General features: G+C 53.0%; 7 protein-coding genes across 7 annotated transcripts; 4 read left to right on the top strand and 3 right to left on the bottom strand.

Moving 5' to 3' along the window:
• The first annotated feature begins 1,790 nt into the window (after nucleotides 1-1,790).
• Nucleotides 1,791-3,715, top strand: BDP55DRAFT_647804 (S-adenosyl-L-methionine-dependent methyltransferase). The gene is made up of 7 exons (XM_060573809.1): nucleotides 1,791-2,046; nucleotides 2,120-2,161; nucleotides 2,342-2,499; nucleotides 2,570-2,607; nucleotides 2,671-2,808; nucleotides 2,909-3,352; nucleotides 3,450-3,715. Exons 1-7 carry the CDS (start codon nucleotides 2,007-2,009, stop codon nucleotides 3,481-3,483), a joined length of 894 nt encoding a protein of 297 aa, XP_060434300.1. The 5' UTR covers nucleotides 1,791-2,006; the 3' UTR covers nucleotides 3,484-3,715.
• A 1,952-nt stretch (nucleotides 3,716-5,667) lies between these two features.
• Nucleotides 5,668-8,532, bottom strand: BDP55DRAFT_764455 (Rec8 like protein-domain-containing protein). The gene is made up of 2 exons (XM_060580922.1): nucleotides 7,896-8,532; nucleotides 5,668-7,841 (listed from the first exon to the last, which is right to left on the bottom strand). Exons 1-2 carry the CDS (start codon nucleotides 8,157-8,159, stop codon nucleotides 6,165-6,167), a joined length of 1,941 nt encoding a protein of 646 aa, XP_060434299.1. The 5' UTR covers nucleotides 8,160-8,532; the 3' UTR covers nucleotides 5,668-6,164.
• Nucleotides 8,533-8,773: 241 nt separating this feature from the next.
• On the bottom strand, nucleotides 8,774-9,430 carry BDP55DRAFT_647798 (uncharacterized protein). Its single transcript, XM_060573808.1, has 2 exons — nucleotides 9,056-9,430; nucleotides 8,774-9,008 (listed from the first exon to the last, which is right to left on the bottom strand). Exons 1-2 carry the CDS (start codon nucleotides 9,350-9,352, stop codon nucleotides 8,970-8,972), a joined length of 336 nt encoding a protein of 111 aa, XP_060434298.1. The 5' UTR covers nucleotides 9,353-9,430; the 3' UTR covers nucleotides 8,774-8,969.
• Nucleotides 9,431-9,619: 189 nt separating this feature from the next.
• BDP55DRAFT_601602 (calcium-transporting P-type ATPase) lies at nucleotides 9,620-13,413 on the top strand. The gene is made up of 4 exons (XM_060571052.1): nucleotides 9,620-10,103; nucleotides 10,162-11,335; nucleotides 11,393-12,691; nucleotides 12,744-13,413. Exons 1-4 carry the CDS (start codon nucleotides 9,939-9,941, stop codon nucleotides 13,280-13,282), a joined length of 3,177 nt encoding a protein of 1,058 aa, XP_060434297.1. The 5' UTR covers nucleotides 9,620-9,938; the 3' UTR covers nucleotides 13,283-13,413.
• A 245-nt stretch (nucleotides 13,414-13,658) lies between these two features.
• Nucleotides 13,659-16,174, top strand: BDP55DRAFT_724228 (COG4 transporter; the record flags this gene model as incomplete). Its single annotated transcript, XM_060578864.1, has 2 exons — nucleotides 13,659-14,903; nucleotides 14,957-16,174. 2 exons carry the CDS (start codon nucleotides 13,659-13,661, stop codon nucleotides 16,172-16,174), a joined length of 2,463 nt encoding a protein of 820 aa, XP_060434296.1.
• Nucleotides 16,175-20,531: 4,357 nt separating this feature from the next.
• BDP55DRAFT_300134 (uncharacterized protein) lies at nucleotides 20,532-21,181 on the bottom strand. The gene is made up of 2 exons (XM_060566621.1): nucleotides 20,610-21,181; nucleotides 20,532-20,559 (listed from the first exon to the last, which is right to left on the bottom strand). Exon 1 carries the CDS (start codon nucleotides 21,079-21,081, stop codon nucleotides 20,692-20,694), a length of 390 nt encoding a protein of 129 aa, XP_060434295.1. The 5' UTR covers nucleotides 21,082-21,181; the 3' UTR covers nucleotides 20,532-20,559; nucleotides 20,610-20,691.
• A 101-nt stretch (nucleotides 21,182-21,282) lies between these two features.
• BDP55DRAFT_543241 (uncharacterized protein) lies at nucleotides 21,283-25,002 on the top strand (the record flags this gene model as incomplete). Its single annotated transcript, XM_060568390.1, has 1 exon — nucleotides 21,283-25,002. The coding sequence occupies one exon, from the start codon at nucleotides 21,283-21,285 to the stop codon at nucleotides 25,000-25,002; it is 3,720 nt and encodes a 1,239-aa protein (XP_060434294.1).
• Nucleotides 25,003-25,726: the final 724 nt, after the last annotated feature.

The following is a 25,726-nucleotide window of genomic DNA, read 5'->3' as shown; positions in this document are numbered from 1 at the left end:
CACCAACGGCCCCTTGCACTGGGGGCGACTTCTATTTAAAGACTAATGCAGTCAGAAGTTCATTCGAGGCGGCGTTGCTTTGAGTTTCCGATAAAGATGTGCTTTGGATGGCTAATCCCTGCCTCTTACACGCAAAACTACTGGACGTTTGTTTGGAAACACCAAAAAGAGATAAATTTTTTGGGGGGCCACTTGGAGTTTCGGGCATACAAAGAGTTTCTGTTTTTTCAACTCATGACCGAGGAGCAAAACGGAGCTGTATAATGACTACGGTCAAGATTTTGTTTGGATGAATTTTCAGTTGTCGGACTTTTCCAATTTTCATGTTTACAAGGCGTCGCATTTGTTGGCGCGGCATTCTCAAACTATTTGTTTGGCCCTTTTCTTTTGCATCTTCTTCGAGTGGGAATGGCCAACCACGGGACAAGGTTCTTCTTACTTGGCGATGGACGAGCCGCGGGCTGGCGACGTACTTTGATGCCATGTCATCCACTTTCGGATGATTTAGAGTTTGGGGCTGTGTGTGGAGGAGGCTACTCTGCGTGGGAGACGGACGCAGTGTTGAAGATGACAGGGGAGTGAGCGACCGAGGGAATGAAGCTGAGTGCTGGATGAATAGCACTGATCCAGCTGGCTTGAGGTAGTTGTGCCTGGCTGGAAGCCTTTCAATCGGACTTCTCGCTATTGGCATGGTGGATGAATACCAAAAACCTTTCTGACACAAAAATCGATGAAGTGCTATGTGATTGTCGGGGAAGCGAGTTGGGCTATCTGGGTCCACCTTACTGTGCATATCCGCTTCATCAATGACGGCCATCAGCACTCATGAGTCCAAGTAGTTAGCCCATAGTGATTCAACGTATTCAATCGAACGAGCAAGCTCGCTTCGAACAGTCATTGAAGCGCTAACCATTCGTCCAAGCGCTTGTCAAACCTCCAACAGAGTCAGCTTGTCCTTTCACCCACTAACCCGGGGGCCGGCCCGGGCCTGCATACAACCCTTCCCCCCGGCTCGTCAACCCCCCGGTCGTCTCGTTCCGCAGCGCGCCTGAGGGGGAAAATATTGGCGGGCACGGCGGGCTCTGCAGTCTGCGCTGCTGCTTGTCGATCCACTCCTCCTCCGCCCATCGCCGCTTCACATTCCCGATTTGACAGTTGCAATTTACAGACGTGCATATGCTGTTGGTTCCTTCACTTACTCCAACGACTTTGTTCCCCCCTTCCTAGATCCCTAGTTCGATGCTCGTAAATGTTTGCCCTGTGTGTGTGTGACTGTGGCCTGGGGGGTTTGCCTGGGCCCTGAGACGAGGGAAGAGAGAGAGGGGTTTGCGTCCAAGGGGGTGGGCAAGGGGAGAGCAGACTTTCGAAGGATGCGGGTATGGAGGGAAGAGAGAGGAGTTGGTTTGGACTTTGTGACACGACTTTCTTCTCTGCTTTTCTTTGGTGAATTTGAGTCTAGGCGGCGCTTCTTTCCTCTATTTTGGTAGCTCATTACACCTTTACGATTAATTCATTTTCTTGAGAAGTATCGACGTTCAAATCAGGCTACCGACGTTTCCTACTCGCACCCCCTTCTTTCCGCCCCTGTAGATGTCAAATTCCCCAGAGCCTGGTGGACGAGAGGCCGGCAAGCCTGGGCATTTGTTTCAGAGCTCGAAACGGCTGTTGATGAAGGAGTATGGGTACAATGAGGACGATGATGTGAGCAAGCCCTCGAGGCGGCGGCAACAGTCTTACGATGGCGACGATGACGATGACGGTGAGGGATGTGGTCACGCCACTTGCGAACATGGACATTCCGAGGAAGTCCCTGTGAGTTCTCTGTCCTTTTTCCTGTTGTGAGAGTTTCTTTCTCCTCGGCTTCAATCCCCGCCCTTTCCCCTCAATGTATATTCTGTACCTTTGTCCCCAGAGATGATAGACTGACCGTGCCGGACTGGTTTCTTTTGCTCCAGGGCTTGTCGTCGTCGGGATTGAGTCTGAGTGAATCCATATTGGAGTACCGGATGGAGAACGGGAGAACGTATCATCGATACAAGGACGGCAGTAAGTGGGAGGCCCTGATAGTTCGGATTAGAGGTTGTGGTGGTGGTATTGTTCCTGACCAGTACAATTGCAGAATACACTCTTCCAAACGATCAGGCTGAGCAGGAGAGGTTAGGTGAGTCTTTCTGTTCTTTTCCCTATTGCCGCCGGCATTGGGTTGGTGGTGGTGGTGCTGCTGCTGCTGCTGCAAGATACAGGCACAGCACTTCGGCTCGGCAGTTTCCTCCTATCTTTGAAGCGGCGTCCCTCCTCCTTTTCCCATGCGTCTGGAAACTGACGAGAAGCCCTATGTAAGACCTCCAGCACAACGTCTTCCTCCTTACGTTTGACAATAGGCTCGGCCTCGCGCCGCCATGCCAAAAAGGGGCTGAAGTCCCCGGTAGGGTCCTTGATGTTGGGACGGGGACGGGGATCTGGGCTATTGATTTTGGTGATGAGCATCCCGAGGCTGAGGTGAGTCTGGCTTGATGCTTCTGAAAGTCGTGGGGGGGTTGTTTGCTGATGACAGTTGGCAAATGGCAAGGTCCTTGGGATTGATCTTTCTCCTAATCAACCTACGTTGTGAGTTTGAAATTACCCCCTTGCTCATTTTGGCATTGGGTCTTTCTGACGCCTTCGCTTTAGCCTACCGCCAAACGTTGACTTTGAAATCGATGACATTGAAGAGGGATGGGTGTTTGACGAGCCGTTTGACTACATCCACAGCCGCCTCATGACCTCCAGCATCGCAGACTGGAAGGAGTACCTGAAGAATTGTTACGAGTTGAGTCTTCCCCCAAACCTCTCTCAATTGTGTGAAAGAGGAACACAACTTCCAGGCTACAAATTGAGACCATCTCACACACACACTCTCTCATAACAGCAACCTCACACCAGGAGGTTACCTCGAACTCCAAGAAGTCGACGTAGGCCCCTCCAGCGACGACGGCACCCTCGACCCCACGACCTCGGCACTGGCACGGTACTGCGCACTCCTGCAGGACGCCTCGGTGAAGCTGGGCCGTCCATACCAGGATATTCCCACCCTGGCCGACGTGATGCGCGATCCTGAGGTCGGGTTCGTGGACGTTGAGGTCCGCGCGTTCAAGTGGCCTACCAACGGGTGGCCAACGGCGGATACGGAGGAAGGGAGGAGGTTGAGGGAGTTGGGGGTGTGGAGCGGGCAGAATATTATGGCTGGGCTGGAAGGGTTCGCGATGGCGCCGTTTACGAGGGCGTTTGGATGGTCCAAGGAGGATGTTGATGCGTTTTTGGTGGATGTGAAGAGGGAGATGAGGGATGAGAGTATTCATGCTTATGGGCTTGTGTGAGTATTTGTTTTCATATGGGTGCTTTAATGTGTGGCCCACGTTGAGGAGGAGAACTGTATGTGTGATACACATGTGCTAATGTCTTCTTACTAGGTATTCCATCGTGGGCAAGAAGCCTTTGGAGTAAGGACTATCAGGCATTGATGAGGCCGCAGAATAGAATGAGATCCGAATCACATAGTAATGAGTGGGGATAGCATTGGCGAAAGAGTCTAGGAGGCACCGTTGCACTAGAAGGCTGGTCTTTAGGTCTCAGATATATTTAATGTGTTTGAGGACGTTTCTCACAATTTGACGAAACTACACATATGCATGTATCCTCACACCGGATCTCAATCTCATAGAGCATCTCTGCTACGGAAAATTGCAAGCATCTGGGCAGTTCCTACATTGCACATAAGTGTGAGAGGTAAGTGGCTGGCTTTCATGCAGCCGAGAGTGATTCGTCATACTCTACGTCACGCACATTTATGTAGAGGAGAAGTCGTCTTTGCTCACTGCAGTATCACACAAAGACCCAATGCTCCGAAGGCTTGCATGAGGGAGATGCCAATCATTTCACCATCGGACGAGTTGCCAGAGTACTGAAATCAGTTTCCCCGGGGTCATCAGGCGCGGAACCGAAGGCAACTTCTCGCGTCTGATAGGATTCTCTATACAATGATAGTAGGTCGATCATAATGAACCATCAGCCATCAAACCGCCAAACGTCACAAAGGAGCATCTGAGAGGATATTCGTCTTCGAGTCAACCTCCAAGAGGAGGTCATCATGGAAAGTGTAGCCTAGCTCTCCTATATCCAGCCATAGGATACATCCTTGAGGGCTGAAATCTAGTTACAGACCTCGGCTCTGTGCCCTCTTGAACAGCCGACGGCTGCCGCTCACCATTGGCATAGTCTTTTACTTGGCGTAACTAGAGCTTCAACTACAGACATCTTCGTGGGTCACTCACATCTGCAAGTAACAGGTAGTTCTCTCCCATGGCCGAGAAGCGGTGAAGAAGCACATCGTTGTCATCTATCTAGTAACGGAAGTCTGTGTCACTTGGCAGACGATGCCAATCAATCACCTGGACACTATTCGCTTGTACTTCACTGGCCGAAAACCGAAATCACCTCTGAGGTCCTATTTACATGTAGCAATAATCGAAATGCCCGCATATCAAATGAGTTGAAGTGTATTGACATGATCGTGGCCGGAGTGTCTGCTTCAATGACAGGATGTTATATCTCTAGAACCGAACGTGCCATGTCTTGGACACTTCTTGTGAGTAGAGCAACGTCATGAAAGGTCTTTGTCATTTTGGTTCACAACTTCTAGCCACCCGTGGGTGAAGGATGCAGGAAACCCAGCCAGGCACTCCACGGTCAGTATCGCATCAAATGCGCAGGTCCTCCAGGCACCTTTAGTATGGCAAAGGTGGGGCTCAAAACATTACTTTCCTGACTAATCAACGAAGTATTCACATCGTTGATCCATAGACTGTTATGTCCGACAAATTGAAAACACTTAGCAGAGTTACCTGGCTTATGGCGTCAAGTAATTGAAGTAGCTTCGGCGGATAAATGGAAGTATCAACAGACCTAATCCATCACTTACACAATGTTTCTGGCTTACATGCCGCCTGCTGGCAAGTTGATGAGCTCCTGCCTCACATCGGTGTTCTAGATCATTGGAGGCGCGGGAAAGACGCACCCCGCAGGCTAGATACCTTCTTGAGACTCACAAACGCGCATCTGTTGCATCACCTAACCGCTCATCGATTGGGCGGGTAGACTTTTCCATGTCGTCCTCTCCAAGGCCATTTGCGGGATCAGCGAGATGCTGCGGTCAGGCTGGTGTGGCGTCAGCTGAACCAAGAAAGTTGACACAATGAATATATAATGCTCCTAGATGAAATGGTATGAGGATGAAATGGCAAATCTCTCGGTCCATGAAATTGAGTGGCCGTTATCGCTGCCCATCCCCTACTTTCAGGATATCAATGAAACACGGAAACGTTACATTCTCAATGATTATCACTTAACGTGGATTCTCGCCGAAACCTACATGCCACAGCTATTGAATAGATGTGGAACATTCCACAACCCCGTCGGACGTCTTGCTGGACGGAGCCGGCTTTGTGGGTCACTAGTAGCGCCGGCCTACCCCGAGAAAACGAACAATTAGAGGCAGTCGAGTATAGTGTACGTCTTGCACAGAGCAACGTCACTTTTGACAATTACCGAGAGCATTTATTAGTAACGTGGTGGTCTCAACTAGAAGTAGAGCGAGCCCATTTACGTATTGCACCTACCTAGGTTACACAAGTCCGTGATGGAGTACAGCAAGACCCATTACAAGTAGAATAGCGTGCTCGAGACACAGGAATCACAGAACACTTGAAGACAATGCAGTCCATATGACTGTTCACTCAAGGATACGAGGTGATTGAAATGTCTAGCTTCATTGACAATGGGGACAGCTAACTAGGTACGGAGGTATCCTTACAGGCCCGTCATGGCCTCAATCAAACAAGCTATACTAGCACTCCAGCAGAGAAAGAAAAAAGCCAACAAGCCACTCCAAACGACGAAGATGCGGCTCGGGTACCCAAATCATGCTTTTCCCACCCTCCCAGGCCGCAACAGCATCTGGTATCTCTCCAGCCTCCCAAATTTACTCCAAACGCCACTTGGCAGAGTGCCATTTCCAGGACCGACCCTAAAACGTAGTCCAACAGAGAGAGAAAGAACGGTTACTTTACATGCCAAGCCTCCAAAAGCTATGCATTAATCGAGTGGTCTTCGTCAAAGCGAGCAGCGATCTATGCCTCCACCGCAACGGCCGGGGCGCTAACGGCTGCTGGCTCGGGTTGGTTGAGCTCCTCCTCCTCGGCGATCTCGCCGCCTGCTTCGCGCTCAGCCCAAGCTCCCCAAAGGCCACGCTTGGCGCGGACCTTGATAGGAGCACCGAGGGTCTCGCCCTGCTCGACCTTGATCGCGTCCTTCGTGGCCAAAACGAGGCATTCGAAGAACATCTTGGTGGCATCGGCTTTCGTTGTTCTGTTCTCAGGCAGGAGGTCCTGGAAGATGACAGCGTTCTTCTTCCGCTTGTCGGCGTCGTGCTCGGCCTCAGGGCCAAAGATGTCTCTGAGGATGTGGACAGCGTGCTTGGTGCCCATAGAGACAGGGCCACTGTCCTGCGGGTGAACGGCAGGAGCTGCCGTCTCATCAAAGTCAGGCATGGGACTTCCTTCACGCGAAATGGGTCGGCCAGTGTTGTCGTCTTCTCCTCCAAAAGTGATGCCCTCCTCTTCAGCCGGAATTTCAAGGACAGTGCCATCTGCTGCCACGCTTTGGTTGCCCAGCCCGGCATCTTCGACGGCGAACGCGTCGTCTTCTTCAATGTTCAGACGCGGCGACTTGGATGTGGCACCGTTGTCACTCTCCACATCAGCGATACCGCTGTCCCTCTTCCTCTTCAACTCGTTGGATCGGCTGACAGCCTCGAGCGAGAGCATTCCTCTCAGCTCAGGTGCCCAACTGGCACTGCGGCCGTCGAGCATGATGTTGGAGACGAACCCACCACTCTTCTGCATTTCCATGAGAGCCAGGACGAACGGATCTCTAGGCAAGAACGATTGAGCTCTGAGGATGTTGGCATGGTTGGCTTGTTGGTCTTTGATGTGAGTGCTTGAAAGCATCGTCTGCTCGTCTGGCAACAGAACCTTCCTCTTCTTGGCTCGTTGAGGATGGCGGATGATTGTGAGCTCCTCCTCCTCGTCCGGCTCGTAGAGATCCGTGTGCTGAATACGGGAGTATTCTTCCTCAACCTCTCTTGCGAACTCAGGGTCAATTTCTGACAGTGGTGATTCAGAGATACGACCACGGGGCATATCCAGAGGACCACCGGCAAGACCCGGAACAACAGATTGATCGCCGACGGGGAACTGGAAGTCGTCGTCACCCATTTGGATGTCGCCCTCCTCGTCAGCGATGCGGACGGTGTCGTCGCCAAAGTCAAGGTTCAAACCCAGTGAAGGCTCACGCTCGGTCTGGTCCTTGCCTCGCGGCATGATGTCGAGCTCGCTGAAGATGTCGTCCTCGACTGAGCGAGCCAAAGGCGCATCTCTTCCCATTTCGATAGTCGTATCCATGCGGGTAGGTCTCTCATCGATGTCCATGCCAAAGTCGAGTTCAAGATCGAGATCTTCCATAGGCGCAAGCTCCAGTTCGTCGTCAAAGGTATCCGCTTGGTTGAGAAATTGGCTGTTGTTGAAATCCTCCTGAAGGTTGATGTCGCGATGGCTGACGCGCCCCTTGCGACCCACTGGCGTAGCTGTGACATCGTCCATTTGCGACAAAAGCCAGGCCGCATCGGGAGGCGGTGGAAGATCCAGGTTGTCTAGTGGAGTAATTTTGTCAGGCAGCAGCAGCGCTTCGCGGTTGTTGACGTAGAGGTTGGCGACTGCCATATCGTGATTGTCACTTGAGCGGAAAGCCTATAGAAGTTAGTAAAACGCGTCAAATATCTGGGCGAGAGGCAAGAAGCGCACCATCTTGATCTTCATTGATGCCTCATTGCAGTCCTCGAGCAGGTAACGGGCTTTGCGATTGTAGATTCTGACAACACCAAGCAGCAACTGGCCACTTAAACGAAGGGCCATAGGGGCCTGGCCGGGCGTAATGATAGCCTCTACGCTGTCCGGCAGGTTGGACTGCAAAATGTGCGTCTTTGAAAGCTTGCGCTCAATGTTGGCGGACAACCAAACGCGGGCCAGCGGCCCGCTCTTCTGGAGGAGCGTCTCCGAATAGAACATGGCGGCGACGAGGGTTCTTGACGCGAGGGTGTTGATGCGAGAGGCAAGAAGCAAGAGCTACTGCTCGTAAGGTATATAGGCAGCGACGCGCGCCGGGGTTGAGGGGTGGTTGCGGAAGCTCTCGTAAACACGAAAACGCGTTGTTATGGGGAATCGGGTCGCGTTGGGGATGTAGCGGTCGAGGCGAAGTCTAACACGCGCGGAGTACGAGGCGCGGTGACATGAAGCAAGTCGTGATGATCGCGAAAGGCTGAAGTGTAAAGTTGCAGCGATAGCAATAGTAGCAAGAGCGCGATGAGCAGCGATGAGGGAGATGGAGGAAATGAGCAGGAGGGGGGGGAGTCAAGGTGTGGTGGTCTTCTCTCTCTCGACGCCGTGCCGGTGGACGCAAATTGACGGGGCTGGGATTGGGCAGGGATTGGTCCGCGCAGAATTTGGTGGCACCAGCCACATCACGTGAAACCGTTGCTCCGCTCTTGGATCATCAACTCGCTGACCTGGCGACCATCCCGGAAGCGGCAGGTCACAGGTATCTTTTCGTACTGTGGCGGTGTGTACGATACATGGCAAGGATACCAACTTATCACGCCTTATCTAATCATTTTCAGGTACGAGGAGGACCGGAGCTTTACCAACAAGGAAGCTGTAAGTCGAGGCAGGCACCGTGCATGGTAACCACCACTCAAGGAGTCGAGGACCGCAGAACATGCAGCTCGAGTTCCCGTTGGAGTATCCGTACCTACCTTGCATTCAGGTTCTGTACGTATAACAGGATGTCCTTTTCGGATACCTTGTTCATCTCACCGACAACTAAACATTCATGTGCGGTAAACATCTGAGCTGCAGCAACTACCTTATAAGCTGAGTTGAGGAATCTCGAGGCGAGGAGTTCCTACTGCTACAGGTCCGTTTGGAGCACACATGAGATGAAACCAAAATTGGGTAGTGTAAGCCCTCGAGATATCATTGGAGGCCCCTTGTCTCCAATTTGAATCCCCAACATGATCACCATGCTTTGGGACCTGGAGGCCCTGGTTAATTATGGCATGCAGTAAGTGATTATGGCTTCCAAAGATACATGGTGGTCTCACCTTGCACCGCAAAATTAGGTACTCAGAAAACTTATTCGGTGCCACTAGCCTTGATGATGAAAGTTTCCATGTTCTTTTCCCCAGTCCAGAGCAGAGCCGCATCACTGGGCATTGGCATCCAGTAGCCAAGTTAGAATATTCACTTGTATTCGTATGCCTTGGATATCTTGAGGTTGCAACCATGAGACATGTAACTGATATCGTGCATGCCCTTGTCTGGATTTGCTTACGGCACTCAAGCAGCTGTTCACGGGGATGGGCGGAGCGGCGATACTGTTCCCGAGTCCTCGTTCCAGGGCCCCCTGTACAACAGCCACGGACCCGCCGTACTAAGCGTCGCGTTGGCACGCCGCACGCCCTGTCCCTGGTACCAGATTGGCCATGCATCTGCTATCCCAACCGAAGGCACACGTTTTCTCATCTTTTACCACGACGTCCGCTTGTCTTCACTCAGTCACCAGCTTTCGCGAAACTATGTCTTCGGACCAAGCTCCCCGCAATTGATACCTTGGCGACTAAGGACATTTCGTCCTCCGAAATCGAACCTACTCTGACATCCGACGACATACCCTTTCGCTTGGGCGCATGCCTCCTTTTCGCTTCGTACACTGACAGATGATCGGCGCTGGGCCTTCTGCAATTACTCCAAGGTCGTGACCGAGGTATTACTGCCTCGCCATACGCAGACATGCAGTGGCCGTGGCATAAAAGGAAGGACTCCGACGATGGTGAAGCTTTGTTGCCTCTGGCGGCCAAGATGCCGAGCATCAACGGGTTGACCATGGAACCTCTGGAGACGGAATCATCGCGGTCCAGGCCAGGCCACATTCGAACTACATCGGCGCAGTCAAGGGTAATGTTCTTTCTAACTCTCCATATCTTCGACATCTAGCTAATACCTCTCTGCGTAGAGCACCGCCGACGAATTCTCCTCAATGAGTTCCACCGAAGCCGCCAGCCGCCTTCAAACGTCCCTAACCCACGGTCTATCGCCGACCGAAGCCTTAACCCGACTGAGCGACTACGGTCCGAACGAGATTCCTCACGAACCCCCGGAACCACTGTGGCTTCGTTTCATCAAACAATTTCAGGAGCCGCTTATCTTGCTGTTGCTCGTGTCGGCCGGAGCATCCTTATTTTTGGGCAACATGGATGATGCAGTCAGCATTACGGTCGCCGTGACAATCGTGGTCTCGGTCGGCTTCGTGCAAGAATACCGTTCAGAGAAGTCGATAGAGGCTCTTAGCCATTTGGTTCCGGCCCACGCCCATCTGGTCCGCTCGGCTATCAGCAAGACACCCGGCAGCGCCAAAACTCCCACTTGGCCGCCACAGGGGCCCATGGATGGTACAGAGTCTGTTGGATCTACTACGCCTGGGGAGGAAATGCTGGAAGCAACCTCATCAAAGGTCATGGCCTCGCAACTTGTGCCAGGAGATTTGGTTTACTTCACCACGGGCGATCGTATTCCGGCGGATATTCGGGTCACCAAGGCAGCAGATCTCACGATTGACGAGTCAAACCTCACAGGAGAAAACGAGCCGGTGCGAATCACTGCAGAGACGAGAGCGCGAAGTCTCTTGTCCCCGGCTTACGGCGCAGACACGCTTCAGCTCCCGAGCCCATCCGCCTTGTCCGACAACCGTGATGCAGGTGGGAGTGGCGAGAACAATATTGCCTGGATGGGCACGCTAGTGAGGTCCGGTCACGGCCAAGGCATTGTCTTTGCAACGGGTGGGCAAACCAACTTCGGAACAATTGCGACTAGTGTGTCTGGAACAGAGAGTCCTCGTTCACCACTTCAACTCTCCATGGACGATCTAGGCTCTCAGCTCAGCAAAGCTTCATTCGTGGTCATTGGCCTCATTTCTCTGGTCGGCTGGCTTCAGGGAAAGAAGTTGTTGGAAATCTTCACTATTTCGATTTCGCTTGCTGTTGCAGCTATTCCGGAAGGTTTGCCTATCATCGTGACTGTCACCCTGGCCCTTGGTGTTCATAGGATGGCTCGCCATAACGCTATCGTGCGCAGAATGCCCAAGGTAGAGACTTTGGGTTCAGTCAATGTCGTTTGTACCGACAAGACAGGTATGTGGTGTAAATACTGATTGGGGATTTAACCGACTGATTACTGACATGCTGTAGGTACTCTTACTATGAACCACATGACAACCGCCAAAATGTGGTATTTTGGTGCTAACGACGCCATTGATGTTGAGTCCGATGATGAGGCAACGGAAACAAAGCCTGATCCTGCAACTTTACGTATTCTACGGATTGGTAACATTGCGAACAATGGCCGCTTGGCGCAGCAATACACTGAAAACGGTGCTGCTGCGAGAGCTGTGCTATCGTCAACTCAAGGGGCAGACTTCACTTCAACTTACACTCGCTGGTGTGGCCAACCTACGGATGTTGCTATGCTCGACTTGCTTGACAGATTCAAGGAGCATGACGTTCGCGAGTCTATCGGGCCGCGTCTGACGGAGACCCCCTTCAGCTCTGAGCGCAAATGGATGGGCGTTACCATTGGAACTAACGATAAGGAGTTTGCCTACATGAAAGGCTCCATCGACCGAATTCTCGAAGCGTGTGACACCTATCTTACTCGCGATGGGCGAGAGATCGTTCTCGACTCTACGCGTCGTGAGGAAGCTTTGCAAGCTGCCGAGACTATGGCGTCAAAGGGCCTCCGCGTACTTGCATTCGCCAGCGGCGCGGTTTCTAGATCTAGGGGCAGAGCGGCACTTGCGCCGACCAGTCGTACCAATACCCCCCAACCTGTCGACGAAACCTACAGGGGCCTGACGTTTGCTGGCCTAGTCGGCATGAGCGACCCGCCCAGGCCAGGAGTTGGCAAGTCAATTAGGAGACTTCTGCGCGGAGGTGTCAGAGTCGTTATGATAACAGGAGATGCTGAGACGACCGCTGTGGCGATTGGCAGGCAGCTTGGCATGCCGATTGCAAAGCCCATCGAATACGCCTCCAATCAGGCTGCAGTTCGGCCAGTCTTGAGGGGAGAGGATGTTGATAATATGTCAGAAGAGGAGCTCTCCCATGCCATTCAGCACACCACCATCTTTGCTCGCACGAACCCAGACCATAAGCTCAAAATTATTCGGGCTTTCCAGGCCAGGGGTGATATCGTCGCCATGACTGGAGACGGCGTCAATGACGCGCCAGCACTGAAAAGAGCAGATATCGGCATCTCGATGGGCTTACACGGGACTGATGTGGCCAAGGAGGCTGCCGATATGATTCTGACGGATGACGATTTCTCAACGATCCTTCGAGCGATCGAAGAGGGCAAGGGAATCTTCAACAATATCCAGAACTTTTTGACATTCCAGCTGAGTACAAGCGCAGCTGGCTTGTCTCTGGTACTTATCTGCACAATTCTTGGATTCAAATCGCCGCTGAATGCTATGCAAATCCTCTGGATCAGTGAGTCTTTCCGTTTCCAGACAAGGCTCTATTCAAACTAACCATTCCATAGACATCATCATGGATGGGCCACCAGCTCAGTCTCTTGGCGTAGAATCAGTTGACGCCGATGTAATGAATCGGCCTCCTCGGAAGCGGAATGATGCAGTCCTCACGAAGGCTCTCCTCTACAGGGTCATGACCTCGGCATTCATCATTATGGCGGGCACAATGCTCGTATATAGGCGTGAGATGCTTGCCGATGGCGAGGTTAATCGCCGCGATACAACCATGACGTTTACTTGCTTTGTACTATTCGACATGTTCAACGCAATGGCCTGCCGATCTGAATCAAAGTCGGTTTTGCGAGGCGAGGTTGGGCTCTTTTCAAACACCTTGTTTAATTGGGCCGTCTCTCTCAGCATTGCGGGTCAGTTGCTTGTCATTTACTTCCCTTGGCTCCAGGAGGTTTTCCAAACGGAGGCATTGGGCTTGTTCGATCTGTTGGGGCTTTTGGTGCTTTGCAGCACGGTGTTTTGGGCGGATGAGTTTAGAAAATACTGGAAGTATGCCAGACGGCGCATGGGAGGCGGTTACAGTCAGGCAGTGTAGAACAAGACGCGGAAGCATCACTCATGTGAAGGTACGGGGGAATCGTACCAGTCAACGGCCTTAGCATATGTGTAAAACTCTGAATACGGTAAATAATTTTAACGGCCTTTTCAAAATTCAATTGCAAACTCACTCCTTGCTTTCGTCCGATGCTCTGGAACAGGACAGTTGTGCACATCAGCCCAAAGTTTGTTCCTCCCTTGCGCCCACACCTTGACCTCGCTTATCGGTGAGCAAGGTTCACCGAACCTCCTACCTTGCACTTCGGGCCAGCTAACACCTTGACCTGGACCTCAACCCTCACGGCATAGACAACACCCCCCTACCTCTGCTGGCAGGTCAAGGTAGCTATGCACCCGTCAGCTAGCTCGCGCCAATGTCAACACTCACGAATGGCGTCTCCTCCCATCGCGCGGACAGCGACAATGCCGCCGACGGCGCACACAGCAGCGCTGCGGCCCGACCCAGCATTAGCAGCACCAGCAGCATCTACGCAGCATCGAGCGTCGCCGAGGTGCGTGCTGCCCTCGAAGCTCTCCACGCCCGCGAATCGACGATCACGAGCCGTCTCGACGCACTCCTCGGCTCCCAGGCCGACCTCGCCCGCGAATTAGGACGACTGGACCTGCTGCGCGCGGGGCTTGGTAGTCAGGTCATTGCTGCCCGTTCCGTTGGCAATGACATGCTCTCGACGGCCGCGGACACGGCGGGGCGGCTGAGCAATAAGGTGAAGGAGCTAGACTTGGAGAAGAGCCGGGTCGAGGATACGCTCGAGGTCGTGAAGCAGGTCGTCGAGCTCAAGGCTTGCGTCCAGGGCGTCGTGGGAAGCATGGGTGCCCCGCAGGACTGGGAAGCAGCTGCGGCGTACCTTGCGCGGGCGGCGCAGGTGCCGGAAGAGATAACCAAGGGCAAGTTTGCGTCGTCGATTGTCCCGTCCGTCGAGGTTCCCGACCCCCCGTGGGTGACGCTCGAGAATGCCAAGGAGAGTCTATGCGGGCTGTTCCTCAGGGAGTTTGAGAAGGCGACCAAGGAGGGAGATGGTGCGAAGGTGACGAGGTTCTTCAAGCTCTTCCCGCTCATTGGAAGAGGGGACACTGGTTTGGACGTCTATGGGCGGTATGTCTGCCAGGGCGTGGCCGGTACGGCAAGATCGGTATTGAAGGAGAGTCCCGGTGTTCAGGCGAGAAAGGAGGGCTTCTTCTATGCGAATGCTCTCACCAGATTATTCGACCATATTGCACGCATTGTGGAAGGTCACGGAGGTCTTGTTGAGCTTCACTATGGCTCTGGCAAGATGGTTCGTGTCGTTGAGCGGCTGCAGCAGGAGGCTGACGTACAAGGAGGCATTGTCCTCGACTCATGGAGCGATGAGCGAGACGTCGACAGGCGGCTGAAAGACGTCAAGAGCTACCCATTTTCTTTCTTGGTGCAGAGTTTCCTGCCTCAACAGAGAGGAGGGACACCACGGGTCAACTCGCCTGCCATGGGCGCCGGCGCGAACCCGCGAGCCAGTGAGGACGAGGGCGTCAACATGAAGGAGGTCGACGGTCTCCTGAGTGAGATTGCAATCATGCTCGGCCGGTGGTCTCTATACTCCAAGTTCTTAGCAGGAAAGACTCGCGTAAGTCGATTTCTTCTCTGCCCTTGCGAATACATCACTAACAATACTTTCAGGAGCCCTCTGCGCCCGACGACTCTCCGCTAACCGTGCCGGAAGTTGTTGTCAAGTCCAACCTCAGGAAGAAGGTTTCGGACAAGCTCACGTCCCCGTATAACATCATGATGACTTTCTTCTTCCGAAGATCAGTCGAAAAAGCATTCCAACTGGATGAGTCACCAGCGAGTAGCCTATCTCTTAGCATGAATAAGCACATCGACACGAACCAAGCTTTCATCATCTCCGCGGTTGACGACGTCATGTACGTTGTCAGTGCCGTTATTCAAAAGTCAATATCGACCTCTCAAAGAGACGTCATCTCATCCGTCATTCCTACCATCGGCCGCGTCCTCGGCTCAGATTTTGTCGGTATGATCCAACGAAAGATGCGAGACGAGTCCTATCCCAAGCCCATTGTGCAAGGAGGATTCCCGCCAGAAGACAGGATTATCCAATTCATCGTTCTCATCAACAGTCTCGACACTGCGAACGAGTATCTTGGACGAATCATCACAAGTAACGTCGGAAGCACAAACGATCCGCCGAAGGCAAACGGCGATGCTCATGAGCCATCACTCAGAGATACTTTCCCCTTTGATAAAGACGTCGCTTTCGTGGCCTCGGCTCTTAACACCCTACACAGCTCCTTCACCGCCAAGACTACCGAGCTTCTCAACGAGGGACTCCAAGTTCTCTTCAAGCAGGTCATCCAACCACGCCTCCGGCCTGTACTCAGCGACACCTTCCGCGACATAGACTACTCCTTAACCGAAGAGGAGCTTGCCGAGTTCGCCCAGCAGAACGACGAGGATGAGGAGGAGATGCTAGACCAGGTATCCCGTCGCTTCGAGCACGGCTGGGACCAGCTCATGAAGCCCGTGGCGCGTCTCATGACGGCCCACACCTTTACGACACTCCACGACCTCACGGCGCGGTACCTCTCGCGCGTGCTTGAACGCAGGGTCTGGGACGCGCGGGCGAATGCTTACGGCGTCATTCGCATGGAGCGCGACTTCTCCAGCATCGTCAGCACCGTGTCCAGGGGCAATTACGGCGTCAGAGAGCTCTTTGCGAGGGTTTCGCAGATTTTGATGGTGGCTAACATGGAAGAGGAGGAGTGGGAGGAGATTTCTGCTCAGCCGGAAGACGGGGAGGAGGATGGTATGATTTGGGTTCTGACTGAGGAGGAGAGGCGGCGGGCGAGGCATCTTACGTCTAGGGAGCGTAGAGGATGAGGTTCCGTCTCAAGAGAGGAGTGAGATTGATGCGCTGCTTGTTGTTGAGAGGATGGAGCCTCTATGTAAAGGGGGATGGGCGGGTTTGGAATACAGAAAAGCTGATGAGAAATGACCTCCTTTTCACTCCGACAAAGCGGCATTTCACGATCAAGATGTTTGCTTAGGGGTGGGTGTCTAAGATACAAAGAATATTATCGAGACTGTTACAAGCACTTATGCTGTCTGGTGATCGACTTCTCATAACGGGGAACACTACAGGCCGAAAATATATTGACCGCAAGTGACATGGATTCTGGCATCGGGAGAAGTTGGCCACTGAAGCACACCATAGGCCCTTGGTCATTCGACTGCAACAGGTAATCATTCTCATGAGTAGAGAGCCCATTTTGACAATTGAGTACCTAGTTGTGATCCCAAGACTCTGACATGGGAACGACAACGAAGAAACATATCCAACATCACAAGGGCATTGACACGTTGGCTGAGACTCTTTATGTTACGGAAGACTAGGTATGTTATGATGGTGAATCGTCTCTTTTTAACAATGATTTTGTCAGAAGACTTGTTCAGGAGAGCTTTCATGGCCGCACCTGCTGCCAATAAGACAACTCTACGCACTTTCCTCATCACACAATCACGCAGTCCTGCCTCTTTCCTAGTAGCGGCTGCACCTTCTCACACTTGAAGTTTTCATCCTAACCCATATTCTGAGCTAAGAGAATTTCTCTGAACTGTCGCCATCTCCCCTGCCATTCTCAAAGCTTCCACGTCTTCCATGCCACAGACCCCTGGCCACACTAACGAAAACAAAGGCAAAGAGATGTTGGCAATATCGAAGTTGTGAGCAGGTATCTTAAGTGATTAGTTTGAATGTCTGTAAGTACAGATTACAGCTACTTGCAATACATTCAAGCTGATCAAATGCAAGTGGTATAAAGCTAAGTTTCCTATAGATTATATATGGGCATCGTCTATCGAGTTCGATCATTCATCATTAACGTATTCATGAACGAATTATGTGAGCGAGATAAGTAACTATGAAAGACAAGGACATAGTATAAGATTGTCAAGACTTATCCTGTCGTTTTAGAGAGGTATATAGACGGAGCCAGCGAAGCATAAAAGGATTCAAGGCTTGCAAGAAGGCCAGACAGCTGAGGCCGAGAAGGTCGAGACAGAGACGGTCGAGGTGGATAAGCTTCAGGCGGCGAGGCTCCAAGCCGAGAAGATCATCAAAGAGATCAGATCCCGGCGATGTGGTCCACAAGGCAGTTCAAAAGGGTGTCATCTTCCAATACTGAGGATGTTGCTGCGTCAATGCGTGACTGGGAAACGACCTTGACTAACCTGCCTGGGAGGCAGGATCCGTCTCCAATAAGTACAAGACTTATTTGTCATGTACTCTTGGATCATTCTGGTGCATTGCGAGCGACCAAGTTGTTACCGTGTTTGCACTTTCAGAGCTTGAACGGCAGGTCCTCAACTTCGGAGGAGGAATATCAAACGAGCTGTCAGTTACACTTGTGGGAAGAAACGAAATAATCAAGACTTCCAGGCGAGAAGAACTTGTGGGCTAGAAACAAGAAGTAGGCCCGAGGATGTTGAGCATTCTGGATGTTTGAGTAACCGCCTTTCTTGGAGCGCAGGTCTTGATGACCAACACCTGAGGCTGGGAAGACGACCGCCCCCGACTAGCTGATCTATGAGCCCATCTGCGGTACCTCTTACAATTCGTAAGTAAAATGGGCAAGACGGCCGATTCTGACTTCGTGTAGGTAACTCCAGCGCTAGTGCTAGTCACGTCTCCGATCTCTAATAACTGATAGCCCGACATCGTCCTGCGCTCGCGGCTACAGTGGAAAGGATTGCTTGCGGTTTAACCACCAGTCGGAACAGTCTGTTGAAATCGGAGAGCAGGAACCAAATACCTACAGTCACGATTTCTCCGTTTCTTGTTGGTAGGCTTGCCATAGCTCTCACCATCCCTCTACATGTCTAAGGGCTTCATGTCAATTGTTAGTGCAAGTCAAGTGAGCTTGCTCGATAGGAGAATGCTTGGCACACTGACAGGGTCCAAGTCCCGGCGTTTCAAGGGTCACCCGCGCAGAGACGGTTCGAGATTGGCCATCGATGACGACCGCGGCTCACCTGAAGACATTGAAGGTTCAGCAGCGTGGGAACCGTTTGCGGGCCGTGACAAGACTACTCTACGATTGGTAGCGGCCGACGACGCCGCGGCGTCAACTACCCCAGGATGATGGCCGAATCACTTCAGGATCCCGAACAGCCTTGAGCTCGGGCCCTGGCTTCGATGCATCATCTGCTGCTCGATCGAGACGAACTCTTCTGTGCGTCGGCGGAGTCTCGAAGCTGCCCACGACTTCAGACGGGCCACCATCCGTCCAATTCACCCGAGTCAGAGAACTTGCACTAGCATCTGGCAGATCGAACATAGTTCCAGAGGACCTTTTTTGCAACAGCGACGCCGAGGGGACCGAAGAAGCAGAATGGGGAGGGGGACCCTGAGACTTTGCATTGCACCAAGTCTAGATGCATTCCATGACGCCCATTGCCTATGGCACGACGACGTATACCGACCATACATTCTAGACGACTGTGAGGGTTATTGAGACAAGCGGCGGCCACATGCCTCTCCGGCAGCGGGACATCCGGCTTGAACAAAGACCCTCGGTCTCGGAGCGGTAAGGAGCCAGTAGCGGCAGACTCCAGAGACAGACGGCGGGCGGAAAAGGCGCGTGGCTGGCGCCATGACGCCAAATTTCACGCGCAGAAGGACTCGGGCCTGCAAGTGACGAGTAATTTTTCTCTTTCTCAATTCTTTGAGTGGTCGCAGGAGAGTATCCACGGTTCCCACTATGGGTGGATTGTCCCATCGGAGTGGGCAAGACGCAAGACCACGACATCGACATGGTGTTAGTCGGTGGGTTTCGGACATGGATTCTGGTCGACCCTTGACATTCTGGGGTCCTTTTTCGGGTTCTTGAATATGCGGAGCTCCTACTTATGTAATGCGGGACGTTGACTGGGCGCAGAGATCGATGCGATGTTGACCTTTTGAGTCTTGATAGTCATGCAATAGTCACCATTGGCTGGTAGGCATGGTGGCATGCTATTATGGGGACGACTCAAGCGTTTCCGTCCGGCGGAGAGAGGTTAATCCTTTTGGTTGCCCTTGGGTTTCTTGAACCACCTCCGGCACATGTCTTGAGCGGACGGCTGGATCTAGCAGCGGTCAGAACGGGCGCCCGGGTCCGACTGTCGTCATGCAAACCAGCCCGGTCCAGTTAGTCGTTTTGGAGATATCCACGATTCCCAAGCTCCTCGAACGGTGAACCGGGGGGGCAGAGGGGGAGCAGCATCTGGCACCAGAAGTGATTCCCGTGAGCCCGCCCCTCTCCGATCTGTGCCGCAATTCTCCTCTCCCACGTCTCACCCTTGAACGGCATCTGGCAGCTTGGTTTGGACGGAGATCATGCCAGGATCTGGTGACGGATTCGGGTTTCTTCAGGCGCGTTAGCGAGAGTTCCCGACGCCCAGGTTCAGCCCATGGCGCCCAGCCCGGAGCATCCAGCCTTCTGCAGACTGCGTGTGTGCTGTACATACGACAGCTTGCAAGGCCCGCATCCCCCGAGTCGGATCTGCGTCTGCCCAATTGCCTGATATCTGAATCCTTGAGTTATTACGGACACGCGAGCGCTGAGTCGTCGATGGACCTGCTGAGTCGCTGACGCCGACGACCGCCTGCAGAAATCGCAGCCGGAAGGGGTACGGAATCCGCTCATCCCCACCTGTTTTCGCTTCACCCTTGTGTATATGTCAAGCGTGGACTCCATTTCCATGCGTTGGATGAGGCAGGAGACTATGCACATGCCAGCCTCAGAAACAGGACAAGACAGCGCAATTCAAGGCACAACATGCAGCGAAGAGGAGCACAGCAGTAAAGAGCCCACAGCCAAGCGGCACATTTCGGGCGACCAACAGCCTCTGCTATTATCTTTTTGAAGCTGCTTGCTTGCTTGTGCTGTCGCTGACTCATTTGGGCTGTTGCTGAGCTTGCGATGTTGTGTTTCGCGCGGGTGGCATCCGAGGAAACGGAGAAAGCGGATATGGATGGTGGATTTTGAGATGTTGTTGTCTTGTTGTGTTGTCTTGCCGTCATTCGCTACGACGCTACAACAATGCAGCCGCCCGTGGGAAATCACCATGGCAATCCGACCGAGCATTGAGTGAATTTCACTTGTTGCTTTCTTCTCCGGCAATGCGGGTACGGGTAGCAATGACAATCGCCTCGCCTAGCTTACCACAACCCAAATGTATTCATGAACAGATTCCTTCTGGGGTCTCTCTGCTTCCCGCTCCCACTGTCTCACTGTCAGTTCATCAGCATCAGCCATGATCAGCCTTATCTTACGGATACTCCAGAAACAAACATGGCCACACCACCACGACCCTGACTGACATACCAAGTTGGGTAAGGCACCCGGAGCAGCGGACTACCCAAAGAGTAATTTGAGGTTGTCCTGCAAAGAAAAGCTTCCTGCGCAGAGGCTCCTCCGGTTGGCTAGGCTTCCCCTGTAATAAGCTGTGCTGGGCGTATCATGCCATGGGTCGCCCAACCTCTCGCATCGGCGCGTCAGAACCGCACCACAATCGTAGCCATAACATCTCATACATATCCCTCGCGTGACCCGCCCGCGCGGTTGGTGCCTTTTGCTGGTTTGCTTCTGGCTTTCTTGCTTCTGCAGCGCCTGCGCTTCCTTCTCGTGCTTCTCCCTACCCGTTTTCGTCACTTTCTTGGTTCCTCTTTCTTTGGTCCCTAGCAACCTTTCCTCTCTGGGTGCTACCGTCCTTTTTATGGACGGCTTGATGGAGACTGCTTGCATTAGGGCCAGCCAGTGCTACCTCACTTTGTCTCTTCCCCGTCGAAACCGCTTTTTTAAAACCCCCCGTTGTCCCTCCCCCGGACACCATCTGACGGGTTCGGTTTGAGTCTGGTGGGAACTGAGATTCAAACTCCCTTTTTTCCAACACTACCAACCGAATGGCCATTGGCGCTGCTCTCACCTTAGCAACTTTAGACGGACATGGCCGAGTCTGATCTCGTACGTCCTTCAACGTCGCATTCCGGCGCCTCGGGCTTCCAGAGGAGGTTTCTTCTTTCAAGCCCGGGGCGGCCTCGAACCGCAACTGGTCTCAACGACCCCAAATTCAACAACCCCTCGCCTGCTGGCTTGGCTGTCCGAGTCTGCATCAAGTTCCAGCCGTCCTTGGATCTTACCTACGAACGACAATATCAGTCATCATACGGATTCGAACCGACGGATCAACTATGTCAAGCGCTTATACGCCGCTTAACCCACTGCTCTCATGAGCTTCTCACCCGCAGAGATTCAACCGCCCTCGAGCGGACTATCCCGCAGATCGGCGAAGGGAAGCCGCTTCGATTTGAGTTAACTTACCAGATCTACTGTGGAGGCCCGGAACCATGGGCTACGAAGACATTCAGATCGTACCAGAAGTACCCCATGGATAAGCCATCTGCCATGGAGATCGCTCGCTCAACAGACCGCATCATTGGATCCTTTATGAAGCTTCACGACAAGACTTTCAGATGGACCCATGGTAGGACACGTGAGCGGTCCTCTAGCGAGCTGGAAATCCTCAAACCTTTGAGCAACCCCGTCTCCCTCCTTCACGTCCCCCAATCGCGTTTCATTGACGCTACACAAGATTGGGAATTCGTTCCCGGCTACGAGATCACTCTGTCCTTCCGGAGTCGATGCAAGTCGCGCAGGCAAAGAGAATGGCAACGTACCATTACGCTGAAGAGCATGCAGAGCTCCCCACTGACCCTATCCCATGGAGAAGATATGGCATGGGTTTTGTCAACAGCCATGCAACGTGCCTTGGATGCTAGGAAAATGGCGTTTGATAGGCATCATCGCCAATCTCGTGACAGATTCGACTTCCTGGACGAGTCTCACCATTCTGAGCAAAACGCCGTTCACGTCGGATTCCAAATACGGAATCAACTTGGACTGGACCATAGGCACCTACGCCGCGAGCTTGATAGCAACTTGCTCCTTTTCGAACACCCCGACGGTCTCGACTGCGAGCAGTTTTTGAACCAGCTTCAACATGCCTTCGAAGCGGTGCGAGATGATACTGACAAAGAGCTGAATGAGATGGATGACCTCAGAGTCACAGTCTATGAGCTGTCCGGGCGCGGCTGGAAAATCGAGAAGCCATTTGCTGTCTGCCTCGACTCGACTGCCTGTTATTCCCGGAGAACAGTCAAAGCCATCTTGGACAGAGTGCAGACTGGCGTTGCGGATATCCTCGGAGGCAACGATATGAGTATCACTCTCATGGTTCACAAGCGTGGCCACCTAGTTTTGGACAAGACTCTCGTGGCCCGTTCGCCGTATTACGCGACGGGACAGCGCCAAGACGAAGATCCTGAGACTGTGAAGGAGAATTTCGTGTCTAAACTCAAGAGTCGAATCCAGTCCGACGTTTCTTTGGTGGTGAAAGACACGTGCGCTCTCTACGATTCTGAGCCACAGAACATTCGCGTTGTCGAGCGGCCTGTTCCTGCAGCAAATGACCCTGCAGAAATGGAAGCTTTACCATCTAGTAGCCCGCTCCCGATCCCGACGCCTAATGGGGCCGTGCCGGACTCTTTCGATGGCAGCTTGAATGAGTCGTCCGAACCTTCGATCCTCGAAGATGAAACGCCTCAGAATAGCAGTGGGGTTGAAACGATGGCCGAAAGCGTCAATGACACCGTGGGGCCCTCGCAACAGCCTGAAACTCCAGCCAAAGCAATCGCGTTCAAAGATCAGCTCGACTGCAGCCGAAGCAGTCTGTCCTTCTCGATGACCGAAGACGGGGAGACTACATATCCATCCTCGTCGTCTACTCCAAGCCTTGCCGACGATATCATTGGCACGCCCCACGACAGCCTTTTGATTACACCCACCTTTATGCGAACGCTCTCGGGAACCCCTCAACACTTTGACGCAGACCCGAACATTGCCGGTTCAGAAACCTCCGATAGCGAGCTTGTCGACGACCCCCTAGCAGGGCCCCCGACACCGACGATGCAGCGCTTCAACGGCCCACGACAATTCAGCCTGATGGGCAAAGGCAGTCGGTCTGTTTCCAGACAATCTCTGGTGTCGACCGACTCTGGTTCCGAGCAGCGGTCACTCACCGACTCGGAGCCGTCGCCTTCGCCGGATTCAGAGGATGTGGTCATCCAGGTCGATGAAGTTGCGGAGTCGGAGCCCGAAGGCGAGTCTGCGGCCGCCTGTTTGCCGGTATCACCTGTCGCAAAGGTTGAACAGCCGTCCGAAGAGCCTGCTCTCGAGGGTTGGCTCGAATACTGTTGCGAACCGGTCGATACCGACGAACAGTCGGCTGAGCCGGAACCGGAAGCATCGCTTGAACCAGAAGTGCAACAGGTTGAAGAGTCGATGGGTCAACAGCCAGTGATTGTCATCACCCCAGACGTACCACGCGCTAGACCTTCCACACCTCCCCGATCCTTCGAAGGCTTCTTAGAGTACTCTATTGAAACCATTGTTGAGGAGGACGAGGACGACTCTGATGCCGAGTTCCATGATGCAGACTCCACATCTGCCATGGCCGTCATGTCGAGCCCTTCAAGCTTTGCAACCGCAACGGAGACTGGACTGAACTCTCCCGTCAACTTCGACAATGGGCCTCTCTCACCTCTTATACTTGACTCAGCAACGGCGTCACCTAATCGGGTTGATTCAGCTTCGCCTTCTATTGATCTCGAGAAAGGAGCTCTGCCACCATCTGTTGAGGTGATGGAGTCAGGTTCTCTGTTTGAGGATGTGACATCCACTTTAGCTTCGACTATCAAAGTCGATTCTTGTACGTCTTCCACTGACACGACCGAACCTATCTCTGCCCCGCACATTCCCGAGGCAATTGAGCTCCCTCATGTATCCAAAGCAACTGAAGATTCTTCTCCCGAAGTTGCCGAGGACTCCTCCGCCACTGAAACGAATGAACCCGCTGTCCCCGACGTTCTTTCTACCCCCGAAGCTGCTGAGCTGTCCGCGGTTCCCTTGGAACTTGTCGAACCGACTCTTGAATCTCCTGAGCAGTTACACAGAGATTCACAGCCTCTAGTCCTGACCGAGGCCCAGTCCGTCTCGGACGAAGCCCCTCGCACGCCGACATCGGACTCGGCGCCCTCGTTCAGCGACAAAGAGGAAGCTCGTGAACCATCTACCCCGCCGTTGATGACTGAAACTGAGGACTCGGATTACTCAGAACCCTCAGAGCCTACTGTACCGTTCCCCGAATTCGCCGCCGATGCCGCCGATGCCGCCGTTCACGACGAAACGATGTCTCTCTCGCATTGGTCGCCTCAGAGAAGATCATACCACTTCGACGACTCGAGCGACAGCTACTTCGGTCACATGCGTAAGATGTCTATCCCTCGGCCATTGTTTGCCCGTCCTAGCTCGAGTTACGCATCCTTCGGCGGATCATTCGGTCACAAGCGTCAATTTTCATCGCCAACTGCCGGGTTCTTTGGCCTCCAAGAGCCGCGTCGTCTCGATATCGGTCTCCGCGGTGCTTTGGTCGGTATCAGAGCCTTACAGAGTCAGGGGAAGTTGGAACGACGGCCATCACAAGTTTTGTTGGCACTCGAGAACGACAGGGGCATGGTCCTGGTCCCTGGTAACAGTCGAAGGAACAGCGAGAGCAGGGGAATTGGAGGTGCAGGTGTTTTGGGGCTGGGCAACGCTTATGCGTTTTAAACGGGTTCCTGGGACGGAGGAAAGCATAGACTCAAGAGGAGGATTTTAAAAATGATGATTAGATGACCTGGGGGAATTGGACGGCGGCACGGAGGCTGGGTCCAGCGGCCACCCGGACAGAGATCCGGTTGTTGGCATGGATAGGCGTTCGGGGTATTTTGTTTTGATACAGCGGATTCGATCGCAAGCGCGCAAGCGATGCATAACGGGCTCATTTTGCCTGAACAAAAACGATGACTACGTCGCCGTTGCTAGAATTAGGCATTCAATGGCACGAAAATTAGAAACCGGTGTGGACTACACTGTCTTGCAGATTTGAGTGTGACAGGTCTGGTGTTTACGCTGCTTGACACTGTCCTGATCAAGGTCAGTCTTTTCCGTTTGAGACTTTTACATGAGCTGAGCCATTTGTTTCCCACGTGTTGCTTTTACCGCCCTCGGGTGTGGGCTCGCCATGCCGCCGCTCACCAACAGTCGCAAATGCAATGGCACAAAGCTCGAGACTCGTGGCAAGGGTAGACAAACAAACCCACATGGCATAGAAGCACTCGGGCACCTTGAACGTTTATTCCCCCAGGGTATTGTTGTCTTGAGGCTGCTCTGAACTTGGTATGTCTTTCAATCTGTCTCACACGATGTACCTCGAAACTTGTCGACCCTTCTCAATTACGCGGTACAGAAATACTGCCCAACGTCATTCTCAACGCGAACTCGAATCCTTCTC

This window comes from Colletotrichum godetiae (genome assembly GCF_030913485.1).
Source record: "Colletotrichum godetiae strain CBS 193.32 chromosome Unknown BDP55scaffold_5, whole genome shotgun sequence".
Taxonomy (NCBI): Eukaryota; Fungi; Ascomycota; class Sordariomycetes; order Glomerellales; family Glomerellaceae; genus Colletotrichum; species Colletotrichum godetiae.
This window is presented reverse-complemented; position numbering and strand designations above follow the sequence as displayed.

Excerpts from the sequence above, each read along its gene's own strand:
- BDP55DRAFT_647804 (XM_060573809.1), top strand. The coding sequence starts at position 2,007 with ATGGAGAACGGGAGAACGTATCATCGATACAAGGACGGCA. Across the intron at positions 2,047-2,119 it reads TCATCGATACAAGGACGGCA|AATACACTCTTCCAAACGAT; the intron begins GTAAGTGGGAGG and ends GTACAATTGCAG. Across the intron at positions 3,353-3,449 it reads ATTCATGCTTATGGGCTTGT|GTATTCCATCGTGGGCAAGA; the intron begins GTGAGTATTTGT and ends TCTTCTTACTAG.
- BDP55DRAFT_764455 (XM_060580922.1), bottom strand. The coding sequence starts at position 8,159 with ATGTTCTATTCGGAGACGCTCCTCCAGAAGAGCGGGCCGCTGGCCCGC. Across the intron at positions 7,842-7,895 it reads CATCAATGAAGATCAAGATG|GCTTTCCGCTCAAGTGACAA; the intron begins GTGCGCTTCTTG and ends TAACTTCTATAG.
- BDP55DRAFT_647798 (XM_060573808.1), bottom strand. The coding sequence starts at position 9,352 with ATGCGGCTCTGCTCTGGACTGGGGAAAAGAACATGGAAACTTTCATCA. Across the intron at positions 9,009-9,055 it reads CTCCAAACGGACCTGTAGCA|TTGCTGCAGCTCAGATGTTT; the intron begins GTAGGAACTCCT and ends CTTATAAGGTAG.
- BDP55DRAFT_601602 (XM_060571052.1), top strand. The coding sequence starts at position 9,939 with ATGCAGTGGCCGTGGCATAAAAGGAAGGACTCCGACGATGGTGAAGCT. Across the intron at positions 10,104-10,161 it reads CTACATCGGCGCAGTCAAGG|AGCACCGCCGACGAATTCTC; the intron begins GTAATGTTCTTT and ends CTCTCTGCGTAG. Across the intron at positions 11,336-11,392 it reads CGTTTGTACCGACAAGACAG|GTACTCTTACTATGAACCAC; the intron begins GTATGTGGTGTA and ends GACATGCTGTAG.
- BDP55DRAFT_300134 (XM_060566621.1), bottom strand. The coding sequence starts at position 21,081 with ATGCAAGCAGTCTCCATCAAGCCGTCCATAAAAAGGACGGTAGCACCC.